The 21,533-nt window shown below is 43.5% G+C and overlaps 2 protein-coding genes across 2 annotated transcripts in view; one reads left to right on the forward strand and one right to left on the reverse strand.

Annotated features, from left to right (window-relative positions):
• The window catches only part of LOC107224692 (disks large 1 tumor suppressor protein), a 308,249-nt gene that overhangs the window by 264,203 nt on the left and 22,513 nt on the right, over nt 1-21,533 (reverse strand). The window lies entirely within an intron of this gene.
• On the forward strand, nt 16,655-21,251 carry LOC107219357 (odorant receptor 46a-like). The gene is made up of 7 exons (XM_015657554.2): nt 16,655-16,885; nt 16,953-17,316; nt 17,409-17,827; nt 18,188-18,287; nt 18,971-19,075; nt 19,556-19,711; nt 21,000-21,251. The coding sequence occupies exons 1-7, from the start codon at nt 16,782-16,784 to the stop codon at nt 21,090-21,092; spliced, it is 1,341 nt and encodes a 446-aa protein (XP_015513040.2). The 5' UTR covers nt 16,655-16,781; the 3' UTR covers nt 21,093-21,251.

Raw genomic sequence — 21,533 nt, forward strand, 5'->3', positions numbered from 1 at the left:
TCCGACCATAATTCGCTGAGCACGATCACCGACGCGACGGCAGTGCGTTCTCCGCCAAGTTCGGAAACCAGTTTCGTCGCTGTACCTACGCCGCGCCTCAGATATCGAAAACCAATACCAATACATCCGCTACCAGCCAACGGTAAAAGTCTTAATTGGGTAGAAGAAAGTGCGGTGTCTCAGTCCGCTGGCTAAATGAATAATCGGTAAGATTTTCCGTGATTTTTCGGTACAAATGATAAAAAGAAAGCGAGAAAGAGAAAGAAAAACGGATAAAGGAAGATGACGTCAAACGAAGATCTCACAAAGATCACGCGTCACCCGTAACACGAGAAAATGAAATTGCAACTTCATATCTCGAATCTGGCACTTACAATTAGACTTCCCGCCAGCTAACGAGAGACTTTGTCCGTCGTTAATCGGATATCCGAGGGCTTGATTGGAGGCTGGCCGCGGTTTGTGCCTGATATACTCCCCAACTGTCGGTAGGTGAAACGTCGATGTTCCCTTTTACTCTCCGTTAGAATTTATACGACGTTACAGCTGCCTCTCCCGAAGTGCTTCGCCGTGCAGGCCGGTAACGACAGTGCAACCGACGTCTACGTATTGCGGAAAGTGGAAGCGTCGTACTCTCTGAAAGCTCGCATCCTCCCATCCACTCGCATTATCGTGTCGGCGCATTACACCATCTATACGTACCTACACTCTGGTCCACCGTAAGGTAGACAGCGAATCGCAGGCCTCGTTTCGCTGTTGCATTCCTAATTAGTGCTTCCTCTGGGGGTTCGTGACCGAAGAGCAATTGCTCCGGGCTGCCTGACGACGACGCCGCGATTCCGGCAAAAGGAAACTTTTTCTTTTTACCGGTATTTTCAAACTCAAACCCGAGCCACAGTTACTGCGGGCTGCTAATTAGCTTACCGGAGCCCATCGTTTTCCACTTACTTCTTTTCCCTCCTTCCCTACTCGTCTGATCTTGGATCTTCATTTTTTACTTTTTATCCACCTTCGCTTTTACGTTATTGTGGTTTAATTTTTTTTTTTGTTTTTTTTTTTTTTTGTTTTCATCTCTCTCGCACGCGAATCAATCGCTGGTACAGTAAACGTTAGATTTGTACTTCCTTATTCATGACCGGCTCGTATGCTGACGATAAATACTTCTCGTTCGGACTTATTCCTACACGTATCACTGTACCAATAAAATTGAATATTCAGACGAGAATTTTCGTCCGTGGTTGAAATCCAGGTCTTATGTCTGGATATGTCTGGACCCTTTTTGCATTGAAGAGATGTAAAAAAAAACCCCATATATTTGCAGGGCGTATCTTTATAATCCTCGAAAATTGTTATCTCCCAACTTTGCGATGTTCGCGTGAAGAACAGACGATTTGAACCCGTAATCGTTTTGTAAGTTGAGTATAAAGCTAACGTGATCTTGCGATTTCCTTTTCCTCTTGCGTAAACAATCGTCACAATTCAGCCCTTGAGCAAATGTTCGCGCATATGCAAGTTATCTAGCGTGTGCATCATGATATATGTATACGAGGGATTCACCGAGTAGGTACCTGGCATATTTCCAGAGGTAGGTAAACCAAGCGCCATGATTTGTTCGGTTCGTGTACAGCGTTGTGTAAACAATTTATTACACGGATACGCGCGGCTGTGTAAAGCGCCTTTATACACATCGCGTTCAATTCGAGCGAAGAAAATTTTAAAACTTTCACCACCGCGTGAGCAAATTTAATTAACTTAAAATTTCAAAGGCTTATCCCCCATCCCTCCTCTCTTCTGTTATTCAACTATCGTTCCTCTCTCTCCCGAAGCTCGCCACTCCATCCCGCAAATTTCTCTGCTGCACGCTGTGAGCAGCCGGCAGACGAAAAAGCTTTTTGATATCGTATGTATACATATATATATATATGATTCAACTTCTTTATGAAAGTGAAAGGTTTTCCATCTGATGAGAATTTCGGTAGATAGGATTCGGTTCAATGAGACATTTTACCTGAAAAAAATTATTTCATCGTTGAGTGCAAGGATCCCCGTTTTGAACCCATAGAAAAATGATCAAAACGGCTATTTACGTAAAGTTGGAAAGAAATAATTTATCGCACAAACGAATGTTACACTTACAGTTAAGTTAAAGTTACAAAAACGCTATTTACTATTGATCAAAATAGTCAGAAACATAGTTTGTGCTATCGTCATGAACATTGCAATCATCGTCGAACCAGAACTGTCGGTTCGACTTCCTTCCGTAATTACTAGGCATCTGAAATCAATGAATAATCTATTTTGGTTCGATGACCTGACTTTGTTTGTTCACAGTATTGATAGCGCCAAAATATACGTGGGCGGATAGTCCCATTTCACCCTTCACCGAAGCTCCTCATTTTCCCCGATCGTACAATTTTGTAAACGAATATGGCTCCACCACCACGCTACGGTGAAGTAAAAAACCGGCTCGAAGCGTTGATAATAGTAATCTATAGTCTACGCTATTAGGAAAATACATACATTCAAATGTACACCGTATCTTCTTCATAATCCAGGCACTCAGACTACCCTGAATCCTTACGCGAAGGACTAACCAATGCCAATCACGGCTCTCCGCGCACGTTTCCGGCGTTTTTTTTTTTCACCGATCGTAGTTACAAACGAACCGTTCCATTTCCAGAACGAGCCTTTAGAATCACCCGATCGTAGGTCGCAATATTCTATTAGTAAAAAAATAGGACTTTCCCGTCTTACCCAACCCGTCCCCATTCAATGAAATTAGACGAACGCGAAGCGAAAACCGATGTAAAAGTTTCAACTGGTAGAAAGTTTGGCGCGAGAAAAAAACGAGAACAACCCTCTCTGAGCCTCAACCTTGACCTCTTGATGTGAAAAGTGGTATCACACAAACCCCCACAGGCGATACGCCAAATTGCTATTCGCAGCCTCGTCTAGACCCTGCAGCTGCGATAAGGTCGAAGCATGCCGAGAAAAAAATAAGTATCGGTAAAGTCACGTCGAGGGTGAAGTCGGAAGGATGAGAAAAATAAAATCGGGGGAAAAATAAGGAGAAAATGAAGATGAACGCCTGCATTAGTGATCATAAGCCGTACGGTTAATATATGACAGGGATTTCATATTGCTGCTTGGCGGTGTTGCTTATACTGCTTATACCTTAGCCTTCACGCGCACGATACAGTCGTGTAAGGTTAGGTTATTGGCTAATAGAAGCGCGCTAACTTTTTCCATTCCTTTTCATTATTACCTCTGCAAGGCAAAAGCTGTTGGAGGTATTGCGAGTCGGAACAGCGAGTCTGCACCAGAAATGCTCGTTTCCAACTTGATTAAACAAAGTGGGATTTCATAATGCGAATCAAGGTATACCGTGAAATGGTAGATAGGTGAACGGACCACCGATTTGACAAGCCACTGGACATCTCTTTCTTATTCGATAACCGATAAAAAATCACAGAATATAACGCAATTGACATTCACCATAAAACGGCATCAACGAAACTTGGAAAAATGCTGACATTTGGGGTAAAGTCACTGTGTTCACAATCCTCAAGAGTATCCGTAAGCAGTCATTTGAAATCACTCAGAGTGATTGAAATTTGTACGTAAATTTCATCGTAGTAGTAAATTCGATTTGCGACGTATTTTCGACTACCTTCACCACAAAACGATCGCACAAACTGCCGGACCAATACGACTGAGAATACCCGGTTCAATTGCAATTTGTTTAATGTGGCGGTATAAAGACGATTAGACGAAAATCTCGTACAACCGAGAAACCGCGTAAAATTTCATTCGCAAGATAATTTCATCCCGTAAATGTAGAGAGAGCCAAATAGCAGACGCAGAAAGCTATTCGGTCGGCAGTTGTGCTTCGGGTTCAAGCGATAAAGCATATACCTACCGAATAGCAAGTGGACGTATCAACTATCTATGCAAAATATGTGCACGCGTTGTCACGCGTGGAGAAATTCGAGGACTACATCCATTCTACGTTAGACGAGGACCACATTTGTCACACCTGAAGGACCAGCTACCATCTCACTCGCAACGTGGAAACTGTTTGAAGCGAATTCACGCCAAGGAATCTCCCTCAGCGTCTTCAGCCCGGAAGGAAGAAGAAGAAGAAAAAGAATTAGAAGAGAAAAAATCCTATTTCAATCGAAATTTATTTCACTTCACCGGGCGAGAGTGTATTATGGGTATATAGGTATACAATACCTTGGACGGAATAGCGAGGCAATTTAAGATGAAAAAAACTAGGTTGAATTTCATTTTATCGCCTATTATGAAGACGTTGAATACACGAAATCAGGTTTCCCCTTTTTATTGCTCTTTGAATAATTCCATTTCTTCTCGTACTGCAGCATGGTAGCCGGTTAATTTCAGAGTGAAGAGAAAAAATAAAAAATAAAAATATGATCATCTATAATTCACATGTTACAGTACACAGCCGCATGGGTAATACATTTATATACCATGTATCACGTATACTGATACATAGACAGTATTTCCTACGTCTGATCTGACTTCCTTCCTTCCTCTCGTTTCTTTTTTTTTTTTCACCGTTTTTACATCCTTTCTCTCATCGCGAACGAATCGTGATTGCTTTTTGTTTACTTGTGTTCTCGTAACCCATATTTTAGCTGTTTCATTGAATGCCTGTGCATCTTCCCCATTCGGCTATAAACTTTTGCCGGAACTCCGTAGAAAGTTGAGTTAGTTTGTTTTATTCCTTTCCATCCCAACCCCATCCTGTTTCTCTCTCCCTTAGTCTCTCCCCGATTTGGTCTTTCGACGAGAGCTATAAGGGAGACAAAATTTTCGTGAAAGATTCAATGGCCGATTACCAAGCAGCTTATCTGACTTTAGAATTTCGTTGGAATACGGTAATACCCAAGTCTATAAGTAAGTTTCCTTCTTTTCTTTCTTCTTCTTCTTCTTCTTCTTTTTCTTTCCAACCGGGAAAAAACTGTCGGAAAAACGAATAAATCATTCGCCTACTCGTCTGCAGGACAAAGCAGGTGTTTTAGGCGAGACTACTCAGGTGCGACTCTAAGCTGAGGTGGCGACGCAGGATTACTTTCACGAAACCCGCAACAACTTTGACTTTTCCTAAGGATACGCGTTTGCCTAAACTTTAACATTTTGCGAGGTAGATCGTCGAAACTGAAGAGAAAAAAAAAAAAAAATCAAACCAAAGAGGAAAACAATTTAAGCTTCTTTCTCGACATTTCTATTTCTTCTATCTCCCTTTGTTACACGATTCGTTGTATACTTTTTCGTTCTTCTTTATCTATCCATCTTTCATAGTATCCGATTGATATAAGAATGAAGCGTTTCACTGATATCCGCACTCTTGCGTCGTGAATTGTCTAATTTTATTCTTTTTTTCTCATACTCTCGTATAACCTTCTTGTTCGTTTTTTGCAAGATAAGGTGGACAAACTTTACACTGCTCTAAATTGGGTTACTGTAATGGATTACCTCCGCGGGTAAAACAAGCAAAAAACAAATTTTGAATAAATCAATATCACGGAGACCGAGGGTGGTAAAAGGAAAAAGAACCTCGAACAAGTTTCGCGAGAGAACATCCATCCATATATTCACACCGCAAAATAACGCTTTTGTTTTTGTCTTCTTGACTAGGCATAAGCCAAATGATACGTCGGTGGAACAAAGTTGAAAAAATCTTTTGTTGATTCAAATAAATACGTGCAAGTTTCCCGGGATAATATACATAATCTCTTGTTCTGATCACTGTTTTATCGAATCATTTCCCACAATGGACATTTCCTCGAACAAAAGGAAGGAAAGAGACGATGGACGTTTCTTTTACCGTGCTTTGTGAAGTCGACGAATCGCCGTTCTGCGGTGTACAATTTAATACATATACACACATATTATACATAATGTTTCAGGTAAATAACGTGATGATCTACGTCATGTAAGCCCTACGACACGAAGGCAAAGATGCAGTTAGTTTTCCCTTGCAGTCTAACCTCCTCAAGCTTTGTCTCCGCAGTTTCGGGGTCGGGAAAACGCCCGGAAGTATTCTGGGGGATGGTTTATAGAACGCTTTGTATTCATAGTGCACGTTCCCCGCATTTCCCTTATGAAACGCCGTCGGTCTGCGTCATGATTTCGAGATACGTACATACATACGATGTCTATACACTGGCAACGTATCTCATGTCTCAAGTACATATATTTATCTCCTCACGGTCCTCTGAGAAATCAACTCCCTGACCCACGTCTGGAGTCCAGCAGCCCCCATTTCGAGTTGTCAGAACTCGGTGAACCGCCTACGATCTTAGCACACATATACGCATGCAGTAAAGGGCTGAAAGTTCGTGAAAAATCGACAAATTATGCGTCAATATTATACTCACAAACGTTCAAAGAATTTTTCTTAATGAAATCATGTAATAAATTTTTCTTCTTTTTATTTCTCATTGTATTTAGATACTAATACGACTCACGAGGCTATACGTATAGTTGCTGTCGTATCTAACAAATTTATTCACTATAGAAAACAGCATGAATAACGTCATAAGAGAGAATCGAAAAGGAAAAGAACTTTTCACACAACATCAGAATCCGAATGGGGGTGGATTAGAAAATATCAACCTTTTGGTAGCGTGATTTTGTCAATTAGGAATGAATTTGATGAATCGATTAAATACGTTTTCAAAAAATAATTTATAGAGTAAAATTCAAAGCTACACGTATACTTGTCTGTGTGAACATATTCGATTCCACTTTGCGCAGACAGTAACGTAAAAAGTAGTCGAGAGCCGTTCGGTATTTACAGGTTGATATTTTTGCATATCACAACTAACCCGAGTGATTGTTGAGAGTGTAGAAATATGGGGTTGGGGTTAAAATGAGGGTAGAATTTCTTCCGCCTCCTACGGTTTGCGTAAAAATGGCAAGGCACAATCCCGTCGCCGCGCTGTAAAGACGCCACAAAACACAGTAACGACCGACTCGGTACCTGCCTATAACGCATAAAAGGGTCCGCGTTGTTGCAGCCGTTGGTTGGGTAAAAACGTAACACATTTCGGGAGATATTTTCACGACAGAAAACTCGAGGCACGTCACTTTTCTCGTGCGAGTCAGCTCATATTCGCGCTCGGAGAATGAATAGTCGAAGCTTTTCATCCCGCGGGCATTGCTGTTCTGTTTTCGCCCCCGTTCTCGTATAAAGTAAGTCGAATTTTCGTGGAACTCTCACCGTCCGGATGCTGAAATCGATTTCCGTCTTTTTGCGGCCGCGGTTTCACCAGTGAAAGCGTTGCGTCTTACCCCGAGTTTTGCCGCAGTGTTTTACGTTATCACCAATTTTCATATTTTATAGAAACAGTGCGCGTCAAGTTCATCTTTCATCTTCATCTGGATAAATCTGCTGTTTATCATCATCTTTTTTTTCTCGATTATCTAGGTAAAGATAAAGATAATCACATTTGGACTTCAACCTTTCATATCAAAGCATGGACGAATTACTACACAAATAATCTCATCTCAGTCCAGATAATAATGCTCATTATCATGCACAACACCGCAGCGAGTCGGTTTTCCTCCCGTGTCACCAATAAGTACCGACGACGCAGCAACGAACGAACGAGGCGAGACACTCGCTGCACGAGACGCCTGCAGCGGTGGACCAGTGTCATTAACTAATGACCGTATTATTGGAACATTACCGAGGAGGAAGAAGAGGAGGACGAGGATGAGGATGAGGTGAGAGGCGAGGCGATGAGCGGCGGCCGGGGACTCGTAGCTCCCTCAGAATTCCCGAGCTCAGAATTATTCCGCGCCGTCCGGGAAACGGGAACCGGGATGGCGAACGGGGCGAAAGACGACCCCGGCCAACGCCTCGGCCTTCCCCTAATTGCATTCCTCCAAGACTGAGTATACCTACGTAAAACTGGGTACCTCCGGGCGAGAAGAACAAACACGGTTAGCCCCAGGGTAAGAAAGTTGACGGGTCATCAACCCACCTCGTTTCCTCCATCCTTCCAATCGGCGGCTTGAGATCCGGTAATTTTACCTAATTCACGACCTTCCCGACTCTGATCACCGCAGGTCATCGAATGTTTACCAACCGTTCTCGCTAGGCTTCGTAAGCATTTCCCACAGCTGATACAAAATCCACGGTAAAAACAGCGGAATAGCCGCCTGGGTGGTATCGTAGGATTATCTAACACTCCGTAGTTTTTTTAGAGAGAAAAAAAGGTTCCGTTTCTTCGGAAAACAGAAACAGTGTTTGCGTACAGCTTGAACTTCATCCGCGAGTGATGCGAGTGTGGATCTTGTGAGCGAGCATTGGTAAGAATTCTTGGGAATTTTCTAGGATGGTGATTTTATCACTAAAATTTATTACCGATCTCTTCAAGTTGGTGTAAACACATTTATTAGGATCACCGTTGGAACACCACGATCAGAGAAACTTTCAAGATCTCTGAATTAATTCAAAACTACGACCAAAAATTCCTTGGGATTAGAGTAAAAATCAGAAAATAGAGTGTGTAGATCGTGTAAATGAACAACAATTTTTCGGGTAAAAATTCTACGAATGCTGTGTGACAAAGTTCGTTTCATTGCGGAGAATTATAGGTCCTGACAAAACCACAAGCTGAATAGTTTTGAAGAAAAGTGTACGGTGTAACTGCACTGTAATAATGATGTTGTTGAAATTAAAACATGAGAAGTAATGTCAGGATGTCACGAATATTGCAAAATTACCGCCGACTCAGAGTCCGTAGAATTGTACACCGCATTTGCCTAACACCGTGTGCCCATCGTCGTTATCCAATCGTGAAATCTGTCAGTGAGAAATGCGTGAAAATCAATCCAATTTACCGACAGCCGAAACTCTGGGGCGTGGTCTCTGCGTTACGGGGATAAATCATCGGTCAGTTGGTAACGCGAAATACTTTATTGAACTAATGAAATTCCATAAGCGTGCAACGCAGCTCTTTAACAATGCCTGGCCGAACCGCCCATTTGGCTGGCTACATTTTGCGTGTGAGTTGGCGTGTTCGAGATATTTGTCCAGAGTAGAGAGGCTTGCGGGGTTAGAGACGGATATCGGGTAAGACAAAACTGCGGAGTGCGGGTCCTAGGAACCTCGCGTGGATGAACGGGGATGAAAGCCCGCAGTGTCGTCACGGTGTTCGTAACGGCGCTGCAGGTATACACCGAAAACGCACGCGCGCGATTCTCACCCTTAGCGTCGAGAAAGGGTGAGAGAAGAGAGGAGGAGAGAGGAGAGGGAGGGTGTGTTTAATCAAGAATTTACAAGATCCTCGAAACTCGGAACTGAAGGTGTAGCTCGCTCCGCGAAGGCACGAGAGCGGGACTTCGTATAACCGCAATGGCAAACACGACAATGAAAAGGATTATTATAATGCTTGTTCGTATAGCCGTGGAAATTAACGAGTATATTCTCAAATTGAATTTTATGCTCTCCGGGTAATCAGGACGGCGTACCTAACGCCACAACCCACCCGGTTCGCGTGTTATTTCGGGGTGTTTATAGCGCCACCAAAGAAGTTCACAGTCCTGATTGGAGTTTGCACAATATTCGTCGTCGCGTTCGTCGACTTTGTTAAATTCATCTCAAATATACACCTGATGACGTTTCATTTCTCTCTCTCTCTCTCTCTCTCTCTCTCTCTCTCTCTCACTCCTTCTCTTTCGCTCAATTTATTTCCTTCCGATTTTTTCAATTTTCTCAGTTATTTTTTTTTTTTTTTTATACGCAGAGACCCGCGTATTTCCTCTTCGTACACGCGAATTAACTTGAACGAACGTGCGACTTCTGCTCTGAAGAGAGACTGACGTGGGATCAAACGGAGGGTGGAAATACACGGAAAGAAATACGACAAGAATTTGATTTGAAAAGAAACGAAATTTGTACAAACACTGCAGTTGTCGCCAACCATCAATTTATAATTCCGAAATTAAACTCTGAACAGATTTATGTATCCATCGAATTCTCTTGCGCCCTTTCCGTCGATCTGCACTTGACATTCCTTTTAATTATTCCACTTAATTTGATTGGCTTTCCACGATTTACGAATCCTCGTGGCTCGTTGATTGCCCGTCACTTTTCGTTCTCACATACATATGTGTAAAAAGTATATGTATATATACTTTTGGTCAATTATTTACCGTTTGATAGTTGATTCTGAAAAAAATATCAACGACAATAAAGCGATAAAAAATAACAATAATTTTCATTGACAAATCGTAAATCAGTAATATTGCCTGTAAAATATGCGCTAAAATCGGACCGTTTTCGCGGCAGCGTTTGTACGGTCTGGGTTACATAAATATGCACAATAGTTATCCATATAACGGTGCGGGTTATGGAATACTATTTATTCTATCGAGCGTTGCGGCGGGCGATCAAATTGAAAACAAATTAGCAATGTATGATCGCATTAATTTTCGAGTTAACGGGAATCCCGGTGTTATGCCTGTACGCATTTTCCACAGTTCTACGAATCTAACCGCGTAATGCAATTTAACACATCGCGCGAATAATTATCGTCAACGTATAACAACGATTCAATCGATGCGGCCGATAATGGGGACAACGTTACAAACAAGTATTGCCCGCGTTGGGATTAAAAACAACTTTGCAAATCTTTACTCCAACTTCGGGAAAATTTATAATTGACGGTGAAATTTTCGTTGCCATGCGACGATAAATATTACTCAATTAAATATTAGTATTACTGAAACTCTGTAACTGAGACCGAAGCTCGAGAGATTGTTCGAAACGACTAACGACTATGACGGAATACAGGACAAGTCCACCTAGATCCCTTGTCGTCGTACCGTTAGCACGAATTTTCGTAGAAGGAAGGGTGCCAGCTTGCGAAACAAGGAGCAGGGTCGCTCGGCGAATTGGTCGTTGATTCTCGGTGAGCTTAGGTCAAGGCCTAGTGTAAACGCTTTCCGCACGTCCTGCGAACGGTCAGCAGCTTTTCAGCAAGGAAGTAGTTGGAAATTGATTGAATTACGACGTGAAAGGTGAAAATGGGGGGGGGGGGGATGAAATAAATTTGATAATTTTCACCCCGGGTCTCGGACGATAATATTTATCATTTACACCGCAACGAAGGGTAATCGAGTGTGAAAAGTAGGGGAAGGAGAATGAGGGTCGGAACAGAATGGCGGTGAGACGGTGTAATACAAGGTGGAAAAGTTTCCTCTTCATCGAAAGTATAAGCTATGTATGCATCGGGGTGTTAGGCCCGTTGTAGGATATAGTTTTGAACAAGTCAACTTCTAATAACGTCGTTTAAAGTCTAATATCCTCAGGCAAGTCGTACAGCTCCTCGTAAACGAGACGACCTTACAGAAACACTGGAGGATGAGGGATAAAGAAGTGAGGGAGGCGAGGCGTAACGAAAGCGTTGGAAACGCGGACGAAAAAAAGGAGAACAGAAAATATATTTCACCAAGGCAAAGTGAAGACGACAAAACTTTCGTATAATATACAAATTCGTTCCGTTAAATTACCTGTATTATACAACCAGGGAGAGCGCTATGCCGGTGAAATAAAACTCGTTATTACACTTTTCCAAATAAATTGAAAAGTTTCGAGTATCCTTCTGTTATTACGTTGTTCGCGTTGTTAACGCAGTACGGATTCTTTAATACCAGATAATCGAGTCGTTCATTCGAATTGAAATCGGTCCGTCAAAGAAATATCCTCTGAAACTGATTCGACTCTTTACGTCTCGGTTCGATCACATTGTCGAAGAATTTAAAAACTACAGTAAATCGTATAATTCATTCAACCAATTATTTGAATATAAAAACTGAGTTCGAACACGATTTCAGTAATTACTCGAGAACAATTCTTTTGAAAATCAACTCTTCGGTTCAGAAAAACCGTATCAATTAATTTTTCGACATACAATCAAGCAATTTTCACTGTTGTTTATATACTCCGTTAAACCATTGGGTATACGGTACGTACTAAACTTGTTACATAATATCGTGTCCCGAATCTTATTATATTACGAATATTATTATTATTACTATTATTGTTATTATTATTATCGGTATACAAAATTGTGAGAGGAATGCAGGGATGGATTCGAACGGTTTCGCTTTTACTGAGCAGTACAACGAAGCCCAAGGGAGAAACAATCGGTGACACGGAGCATCATCTGGGGTAAGAATAATTAACTAATAAAACGACCGGATTGCACGACAAAATAAAAAAGAAACGCTTCAACATTAATTGTATATTGTAATAATCCGGTAAGCGTGCTAAAGCGACGCAAAGTATACCAAAGAAATGCCCCTTGTTTCATCCTTCGTTGATCCAAGTTCGTCTCGGTGGTTAACACCAAACTTTATAGCGCCATCGGCCAACCTTTTTCGGCAATTCGGATTATCTCAACGGAACGAAGAGGGGAAGAATGAAGAGAAGTAACTGCGTTGACTGCAGCAAGTATCAAAGATTAGCGAACGTCGATCAGTGCGTAAACTACTCAGTATCCGTCCCCCAGGATCGGAAAGCTCGATCATCGACATTCAGGACAGACGACCCATGGGCCACCTTCCAAAAGAGAGGAAGAAGCGAAAGTATGGGAGACAGGGTATCGGCCCTGGAATTCAAAGGGATAATCCGGTTTTCGCGGATGCATTTCGACTAAGGCAGCGTGTGAGGGGAATTTTAAAAGCTAACCACCCCACGGGGACTTGCAAGCTTCTGTTTCGTCAGAGCAGTAAATCGAACTTGAAGCCTGGTCACGTGCACCGAAACAAGGCGTTGAATAATGGCTTATGACGCGTGAATCGCACGTTCCGACATACTTATTGCAATCCGTGAAAGAATCGCGAAAAATTTATCCCTTCATTGTTCGTTCAGCGAGTCGGTTGCGACTGATCATCTGCTAGGTCAAAACAGGATGAATGTTGGGACATTCGACGTCGGATAAACTCAAGGGGAATAAAAACCTTTCGACTTTGGGGGAGATCCGGCGGAGCAATGTTTTACCCCGTCTCCTGGCACGCCGGAGACACTTGGCTGGGTTCATTTGCTTCTGTAACCTGACCGAAAAACGAAACGTTCGATGCTGCAGGATAAATTATAGCCAAAATAATCCTCCTTCCCTTACCCATCCTCCGCAATCCCGGACTTCCGAGAATTTCCTGTCCTAGTCACGAAATCGCGAGTTCCGGATTTGGAAATATGCAGGCGTCACCTTTTCCCGTTTTCCTGCATCTCCGAACGAAAAGGAGCGAATATAAGGTAAGTTTGAAAAACGCGAAGGGCGAAATTGTCAATATATCGTTGACAGGCGAATTCAGCTTCGGCGAAACAGGTTGCATTGAACGCGCCCGTTGAAGTGTGAGAAAGATTGCTCCAGGTGGCGACCGGGGTGAGGATTTGACGCGAGCCTTGAAGTGGGAAAGATTTGATCCTCGGCGGAATACAAGTATGTATATTCCGGACAACAACGGGGCCGTAAAGGGCTCGTAGTATCGTGTGTGACGCACACGTTTCAACCGATCAGCTCAATCTCTCTGGAAACACGCCGTGCATTTCATCGCGCTTTCTGCCTTTCCGTACCAGTTTTCCATTTTCAGATTGGGTTGTATCGCTCAGCTTGTCTTTAAGAGATATTACCGGAGATAACAGATCGAGCATACGGGCTTCGGCTCGGTCCCCACGAGTCTCCTCGTTCTGCTTCCTTGAAACTCCTCGAAGGAGGTAAACAATCAAGAGAATTTCCCCTCCAGATAACATCCGAACCGGATTAATCCCGAGGTTTAAGTTCCGCCTAAGGAAACACCGATTCTCTTGTCTCTCACCCTTCGATCCGTGCCTCTTTCAAGATTGTGGTTTCAATTTCTGAAAGATCGAGAGCCGGATGCGCCGTGACTTACCGATCACCCGTCGCAAGTCCAAGAAACGAGTCCAATTTCTTCACCCCGGTCGTAAATCATCGACTACTGCAGACTCCCGTTAACCCTCGCGACATCGCACAAACGCCTCCACTCTAAATTACCAACCGTTGAAGCAGTAAAATCCAATTAATATCCCTGCACGCTCTCGTTCTACGCAATTATAATTCAACTAACGACAAGACCTGCTAACGGGGACTTATTAATGTACAATTATCACCATTTACACGACGACGGAAGCTTCCCTTGGACGCTTCGTTGAGCACAACGATTCGCGGAGGTCCCACCATTCGGACCGTTTACGTTTTTTTTTCAACCGTGTTGAAGATAGGTTCAAGCCGCAGGAACCGCTGGGGATGGGTCCTGATTTATTCATCCCTTTGATAACAGACGGGCTGATAATGAAAATGGAAAAACGTACCCAACATAAATTACACACCAAGATCTGGACAGTTAGACGCGGTGCGTTTCGATGTACCTCTGGAATATTTTTACCCCCGATAACCGGCCGGCTTTTGACGCGAGTAATTAATCGGGCATATGCACGAGACGACGGACCGGGTTTGACAAACGATCGAGCAAGTTTTATACACAGAGGATATATTTCACGTACGCTTCAAGATTAGGTGACCCAATTGGAGAAACTGAGCAAACACAAGTTCAGGGCAAACAACATAATCCGAGAGCTTTCAAAGTGCCGACGTGTAAGATCACCCATGATTACAATGATGAAGAGCATTGAAGCGAAAATCGAACGCCCGGCAACAGCTACAGAGTGAATTATTCGTTCGCTTCTTTTCAAAGCGGGTATTAATCATCAAGGCAATAACGTCAAACGGAGTATAAATTATGATAGTCGATGCAGATTATTAAACAAGTAAATCACTTGGCGGGCTACCATGCCGCATTTGCATGCCTCGAGGGTGACTCGGTGAGTTAGTACCTGACGCTTGCCGCTTGCCACCAGCCATCCACCCACCTTTGCCGACAGGAATTCCTCTCAGCCTTCTCCTGGTGCAACTTTACGACATCATTTTCACTTTAATCAGAGGTAAATTGTCGCCTTCAGAAAGGACTGGAGAAAGGCGGGAGGGAGGGAAAGAGGGAGGCGTCGAATTAAGTCGAGACCACGTTCGGTCGATGCCGGGGAGTTGACTACTGTAGTTTCGAAAGAGGCATTCGCGAGGAGCGTATGGGGGGGGTACCAACGAACCATGAAATTAAATCAACTTTTCGCATCAGGTAGAAAACCCTCTCCCTTTGTCGAAAAGTCGAGAATGGAACTCGGGGGTCGAGTAAAGAGGTAAAGAGAAGCAGGGTGAAACTTTGACGTGAAAAATTGATCGCGCAATTAACCGTGCAAATTTTCCGAAGCGTATAGTTGGGTGTGCGGAATGGATGTTGCGTAAAAGTACGAGGTGCCTCATCCTCTTCGAACGTCAGGCACCACCACTCGAACCGTCGTTCCATCTATCGATAATATCCAGCCTCTCCACTTGCTCGGAGATAAAAACTGGGACACTCCACTTAGACGTAAGTACGACACGAGGGTTACGATCGGGAGAAGTGAAAGAGCGCTGTCTGACGCCCTGACCTAGATGTCGATAGTCACTTCCACCGCGACCTCCACTCTCCAAGCAGCGTTTTGACTTTTAGCATGATCTGCCAACCCGCGGCAGAGATAATAATGAAAAGACGCATCGGCGCTGAAAGGGGTTCGCGAATCTGATTACTATAATTCGATATCGTGACTTACCGCCGCGATTCCGCCTCGTAAGATGTGCCAAAGTTGCTACTCCGGTGATCAGATTCGACAAGTCGTGCCTGGTAAGGGTTTATTGATACAGGCAGATTCAATTTCCACGTTGTTAACGCGTTACTTGTCAGTTTCGCTTAGAATCAAGGCTGCGGTTCATCGGATGTACCGACCACCCATCTCTTCAACTCGAATTACACAGCTTTCGCAAATTCATGCAAATTGAATCTATAGGCAATTCCGTTAATCGAATAGCGCGACATAATTCACGCACGCGTCACAACGAAAACTTGACTCAGGCGGCTGTTTTTTGGTTTACCGTATCGAAAGTGGATTCGATCCTGAATGAAAATATTTATAATGGTTCGAGAGAAGACAGGCAGAGGGATGGAATCGTCTCTGTGTACGCATGGCTCTAGTTGAGTCCGGGGATTCCCTTGGGAGAGTGGACTGAGGCAACCGAACGTGGTCGGAGTGAGTGAATAATGAAGGTCCACCTGTCAACCGAATGGTAATTAAGTCTTTCGCCAACAATGCCAGCACGAGAAGAGGCACAACGGACATTGTGTATGCTACGTATAATTTGTACGTTCGTTGTACAGTGACGCAACCCGGTTATTAGCCGAACTGTATTCGCGGATTCATTCGGAGTAAGTAATAGAACTACAGCTGGGGTCTGCAACTTGGCAAAGATTTTTTCACCCGCTCTATAAGTTGGTTGTAAAACCGGACAAGATGGATGCTTGTCAAAATATAAAACAAACAAAAACAAAAAAATAAATAAATAAATAAATAAACAACGATCGTGTGGCCTATAAATTTCCAAGTCGGGAAATCACCGCCCAGATGGGCGGAGCAGCGTGCTGATGAATTGGTGATAAAGTAGAGACGTCGACCAGTCCTTAGTGAGACTGGACATCCCTCGGCACTACTACACCATTCCAATCAAATCAAACTCCGCCTCCTAACTTGGGCACAAGCTAGGTCAAACAAAAGCTCTCGGTATTCGTCGTTTGTCTCCCGACCAGAAATTCGAAAAAGGTAAAATCGTCCGGTCGACGTTTCGTATAAGATGAGGAACGAAGAAATCAGTGCCCGCGATGCTCTAACCATCAACTTGTGGGTCTTTCGATCGGTGGGAATATGGGCGGCGGACATCAAGAGCCCTTCGCTCAGGTAAAATGTTCACCTCAACTACTTTTCAACTACTTCGAGGGGCAAAAATTTGATAATCGGTTTCCAGGCTCATCTACAACATCTACGGAGCGATAATAATCTCGACGTTGTCAATGATCTACTTTTCAACGGAAATAATTTACGTGATTGTGATCTGGGGGAATCTGGAGGCCATTAGCGAAATATCGTTCCTGCTCTTGACGCACATCGGTACCGTCGTAAAGCTCTTCAGCTTTCTGATGCGTCGCGAACGGGTGGAAAAATTAGTTGAAAATTTGGCACAACGGAATTTTCTACCGAGGCGTAACGCGCACCGCGATTTCTTGATGTCGACGGTGAGAGTCGTGAATCGGGACAACGTAATCTTCATCCTGATGTGTGCGTCAACTGTAATAGGCTGGGCGATCGTCCCGATGGTGGACAGCGGGGAGGTGAGTAATTGGTCGATCCGTTAGATTAAAGGTACGCAGCGTCGAAAAACCCGGACGAAAATTGGATTATAAAAAGTTTTTCGTCGATACAGACGCGGCGTTTGCCGCTGAAAACTTGGTTCCCCTTCGACATAAGCAACTCGCCTATATTCGAAGTGATTTACGCTTATCAAACAGCTGCCGTGATGATGAACGCCTTCATGAATGCAATGATGGATACCTTCGCGTCGAGCCTGATGGCGCTCGCTGGCGCTCAGCTAGACATGCTTCGTCACGATTTATCCAAACTCGGTAGAGAGGATGAAGAGGACGGCGAGAATCCCGTGGAGTTTAAGACTGCGGTAACCCAGCGTGCTGGACGTATATCGAAGGTCGGAAGAGCGGAGGATAAACTGAAAGGTAAACTGAAAACTGGCAACGTTCCAGCGGAATTTCCACCTCGCTCCCTGCAAGACGATATTTTACATGAGCGCATCGTCGGCTGCATCGAACATCACGGCGCCATCATCAGGTAAACTGAACCCCCTTTGTCAGGCTTTGATCGAGTTTAAATTCCAGAGCCAACGTTCAATTTTCACCGATCTTATATCGAGCTTTGCTTATAGTCCCGGGAAAATAGAAGTCTCACTCATTGTTCGACGAATCGATGAAATTGCGTGGATTTAAAAATATACCAGACTTGAATCCACGAGTGACTGTTTGAAAAAATAAAAACAGAAAAACCGTGTCGTCCTCACTCTGATAAGAGTAAGAAATGCATTTTACAATTGTAGATAACAAAGTGGTGAATAATGATAAAACGCCTGGCAGTATCTGGATACGTATTGAACAAAAGTGACTCGATGAGAAAGTTCGGAGTGGTTCTTTACAGATTCGCGAATGAAATAAACGACGTGTTCGGTATTGGGATCCTCGTCCAATTCGCGGTTAGCAGTATCATACTCTGCCTGACGTGTTTCGAGTTAACTTTGGTAAGTAAACACAAGTAGAGTTTGATTGGATCGAATCCCCCCCTCCGACGATGACTGTGAGAGTGCTTAGGATTTCGCATCTCAAACAACTTCCCCGGCCCAGGAGCGGAAGGTTAATTATGTAATCGACTTACACGATCGCTCAATACGCATAGCTGGTGGGGAACATTGCCGGAGTTGACGGAATAGCACAGAGCGAAACGCGCGTACGAAGCCATGTAACGTAACGTAGTGGTTAAGCCGGAAATGACCAAGTAACCAAGTAACCAGATAATCCCGGTGAAGCGGCAACTGACGTATACCAAGCAGTATTTGCATATCTCGTTAGCTATCCTCGTAGCCGAGGTCAACCGGTGCCGCTATATCCACCGTTATTATCCCAGATTAAGATTCAGTGGCTAGTCTCTATATTCACCCCTATAGATGGGGGAAAATGGGAATAAACTCGAGTGAAACAAACTCGCAAATAAGGCAGTGCAAATACCTGTGTACACTTGCGAATTTGCAAATTCAATTTCACCCTTACGCTCCTGCAGGTACGCGTTCCCGATACGCGATCAGCCTCACGTACAACACCTTACATACCACATCCCGATCCCCCCATTCCTCAGAGTCGTACAATTTCCTAATTGAATCAATAGCAAGTGACAATAATTGTTCAAATTGCTTTTCCGCCATTCCAGTTATCGCCGGGGAGCTTGCAGTTCTGCTCGATGCTTCTCTACCAGGGTTGCATGCTCTTGGAGATATTCTTCTACTGCTGGCATGGAAACGGGATAATATGCAAGGTGAAATATTGCTAAACTACAAAATGAAGATAGAGAAATGAACACGCGGTTTTGAGGTATTATCGTCAAGCCACGAAACTCGCTGCTAAAGGTTTAATCGTTGTCAGAATACGTTCACAGCCGTATATTATAACGCGTGGTCGAGTATGTATGAGGTGAAGCTGGATTACAGAATAAGCGATGAAAATGTCTGGGCGTAGAATCTACAGCAGGATATAACGTGCAGCGTAAAAACTTACGCCGCGGCTTTGGAGAGGAGAAAATATGTAAAGTTTGATATTACCTGAAAGCCAAGAGCAAACGGCGGCCACGGAGCTTTCGACCGACCGGCTAAGAGGGTTCTTACCCACCAGTGAGAATTTCGAGTTGCAATTTTAATATTTCACATGTACCTATTTCGCCGCGCGTCACTCGCAACCGATAAATACAAGCCTCAAAATTCTTGCGCGATCGAGAAGTAAAAAGAAAATGGTTTTTCAGTCAACGGACCTGATGATAGCACCCTTTCAATGTCAGTGGACGGCCTGTTCTCCGAGAGTCAAGAACACTCTGCGTATAGTGATGTGCCGAATGCAGCGAGCCCATAAGCTCACCGTCGGCAGAGTGTTCAATCTTTCTCTCGAAACGTTTTCCATGGTGAGTACAGATGCGGCAAAGGATCTCTCACTGTTTTCCTTGGCTTTTCATTGTGGATATCCAAGTGTAGTTTTAGAGGATTTATCTTTACGTTATATTATGTTAACAGTTAACTTCCCCGAAAGTAGACTCACGGCCTGATATTAAAGAGCTACTCAGCCGAGTTGAGTTGAACGCGCTTAGCTAACGGACTAATTAAAAAGTTCGCGTTACTGCACCTAACTAGTAGAATGAACTGCAGCTCGTGTTTGCGAATAAATTATTTTGGAAAATACACGACTGTTTACTTTTTTCCGTGAGACGAAAAGTATTCATGTTTAAGAAACGAAATGAGCATTCGTTGACATTACGAGTCGCGTGATCCGATGGGTTCAGAAATTTCAAAGCAACGAATACAACCGACTTCTTACGTTGAGTGAATAGAACTCTGATAGACGCAAGATCGTCAAGCGCGATGGCAGATGAATTTATACTTCAACGCTGAGTATAAGACCGCGTGTTCGTGCCTGGAAGATAAATTCCCCTGCGCTACAATGCTTCGAAAAATTGAGGATCAGTGAAGAAGCGAGAGATGAGGGAATAGTTTTCCCATACCTTAAGGTTCCCACCGCATCTTCATTCCTCAGGCTTACATTTTTTTGTTACCATTCCTACACCGACTCTGATCTATACATCTCTCTCCCTCGCGATCTATTCCTTTTCTCACCTTCTCTCACCCCTTGTTCAGAATCAATTCCCCGACCCCTCCAACCTCCAGTTTTCTTGAATCAGTTTACTTTTCTTTACCCCAAGGATGAGTGTCGTAGCGTTGAACATCTTTGTACGACTGAGTTGAAAAGTTTTCGCAAACTTTCATCCATCGGCTTGAGAATCCGCCGTTAGTTAAAAAAACGCGATTTTAAAAGGAAGCATAACAGGTATACGTTTAATAATCGAAACTCTTCGCGTATACCGGAAACACCTTTTAACACCTTACGATGTTTCGTTACAACCTTCGACGTGATATGTACCTGTAACTTCGTCAACGCGTTTCGTAAAATTCAGCGCATTCCAACGGCGTCTCGCCTGAAATACTGCAGGGGGAATGAAGAAGGTGAAGAAAAAGAAAGAGAGACGTACACACACGTCGGCCCGGCACTCGACTGGAGCATCATTTCTCGAGTAAGCTGTCGGGTAGACGTGAGAGCACATAGCAAACATCAAGGGCAATTCGGGTGCCCCCGAACCGGTCGGAGCAAATAAATTTTCAGTATTTCTTGGTAGCTACTGGGAAATTTTCATATTTCAGATTCTTCGTACCGCCTACTCGTTCTACGCAGTTCTACAGCGCGTCCACAGCAGAGTTATAGAGGCTGAGAAACGCGATTCGATGAACTTTTGAAGACAAGAAATTCGAGGATCTAGACAACATTCGCGATCGTCGTACGGTGGATGAATATACCTACAGATATAAATGGAGTTTTTGATTAGCTTCAACTTATACCCAGCAGCATAAAATAAAACGCATTATATATTATACTATATGTATACGTGTATAAAGCCCCACTCAACGAAGAGATATGAGGAATTACTTACTGCCCTTTTTTGTTTTAATTTTGACTAACAGTTTTGCAATTTGGAAGTCTCGTCGTTTGATTAAACACCGTAGGCAATTTTTTCTCATTTGTATAAGATATAGCAATAGCCGAGGAGAAAATACATTTTCATTTACGGACCGATCGCCCGCCGTCTACCCTACGTCATTTCTGTCTCTCGCTTTCTCTCTCTTTCTCTCTCTCTTTATCGCTCCGGCTCTCGTCTCTTAACTTTCCTCTATCACCGC

The sequence above is a fragment of the Neodiprion lecontei genome, chromosome 1 (genome assembly GCF_021901455.1).
Source record: "Neodiprion lecontei isolate iyNeoLeco1 chromosome 1, iyNeoLeco1.1, whole genome shotgun sequence".
In the NCBI taxonomy this organism is placed as follows: Eukaryota; Metazoa; Arthropoda; class Insecta; order Hymenoptera; family Diprionidae; genus Neodiprion; species Neodiprion lecontei.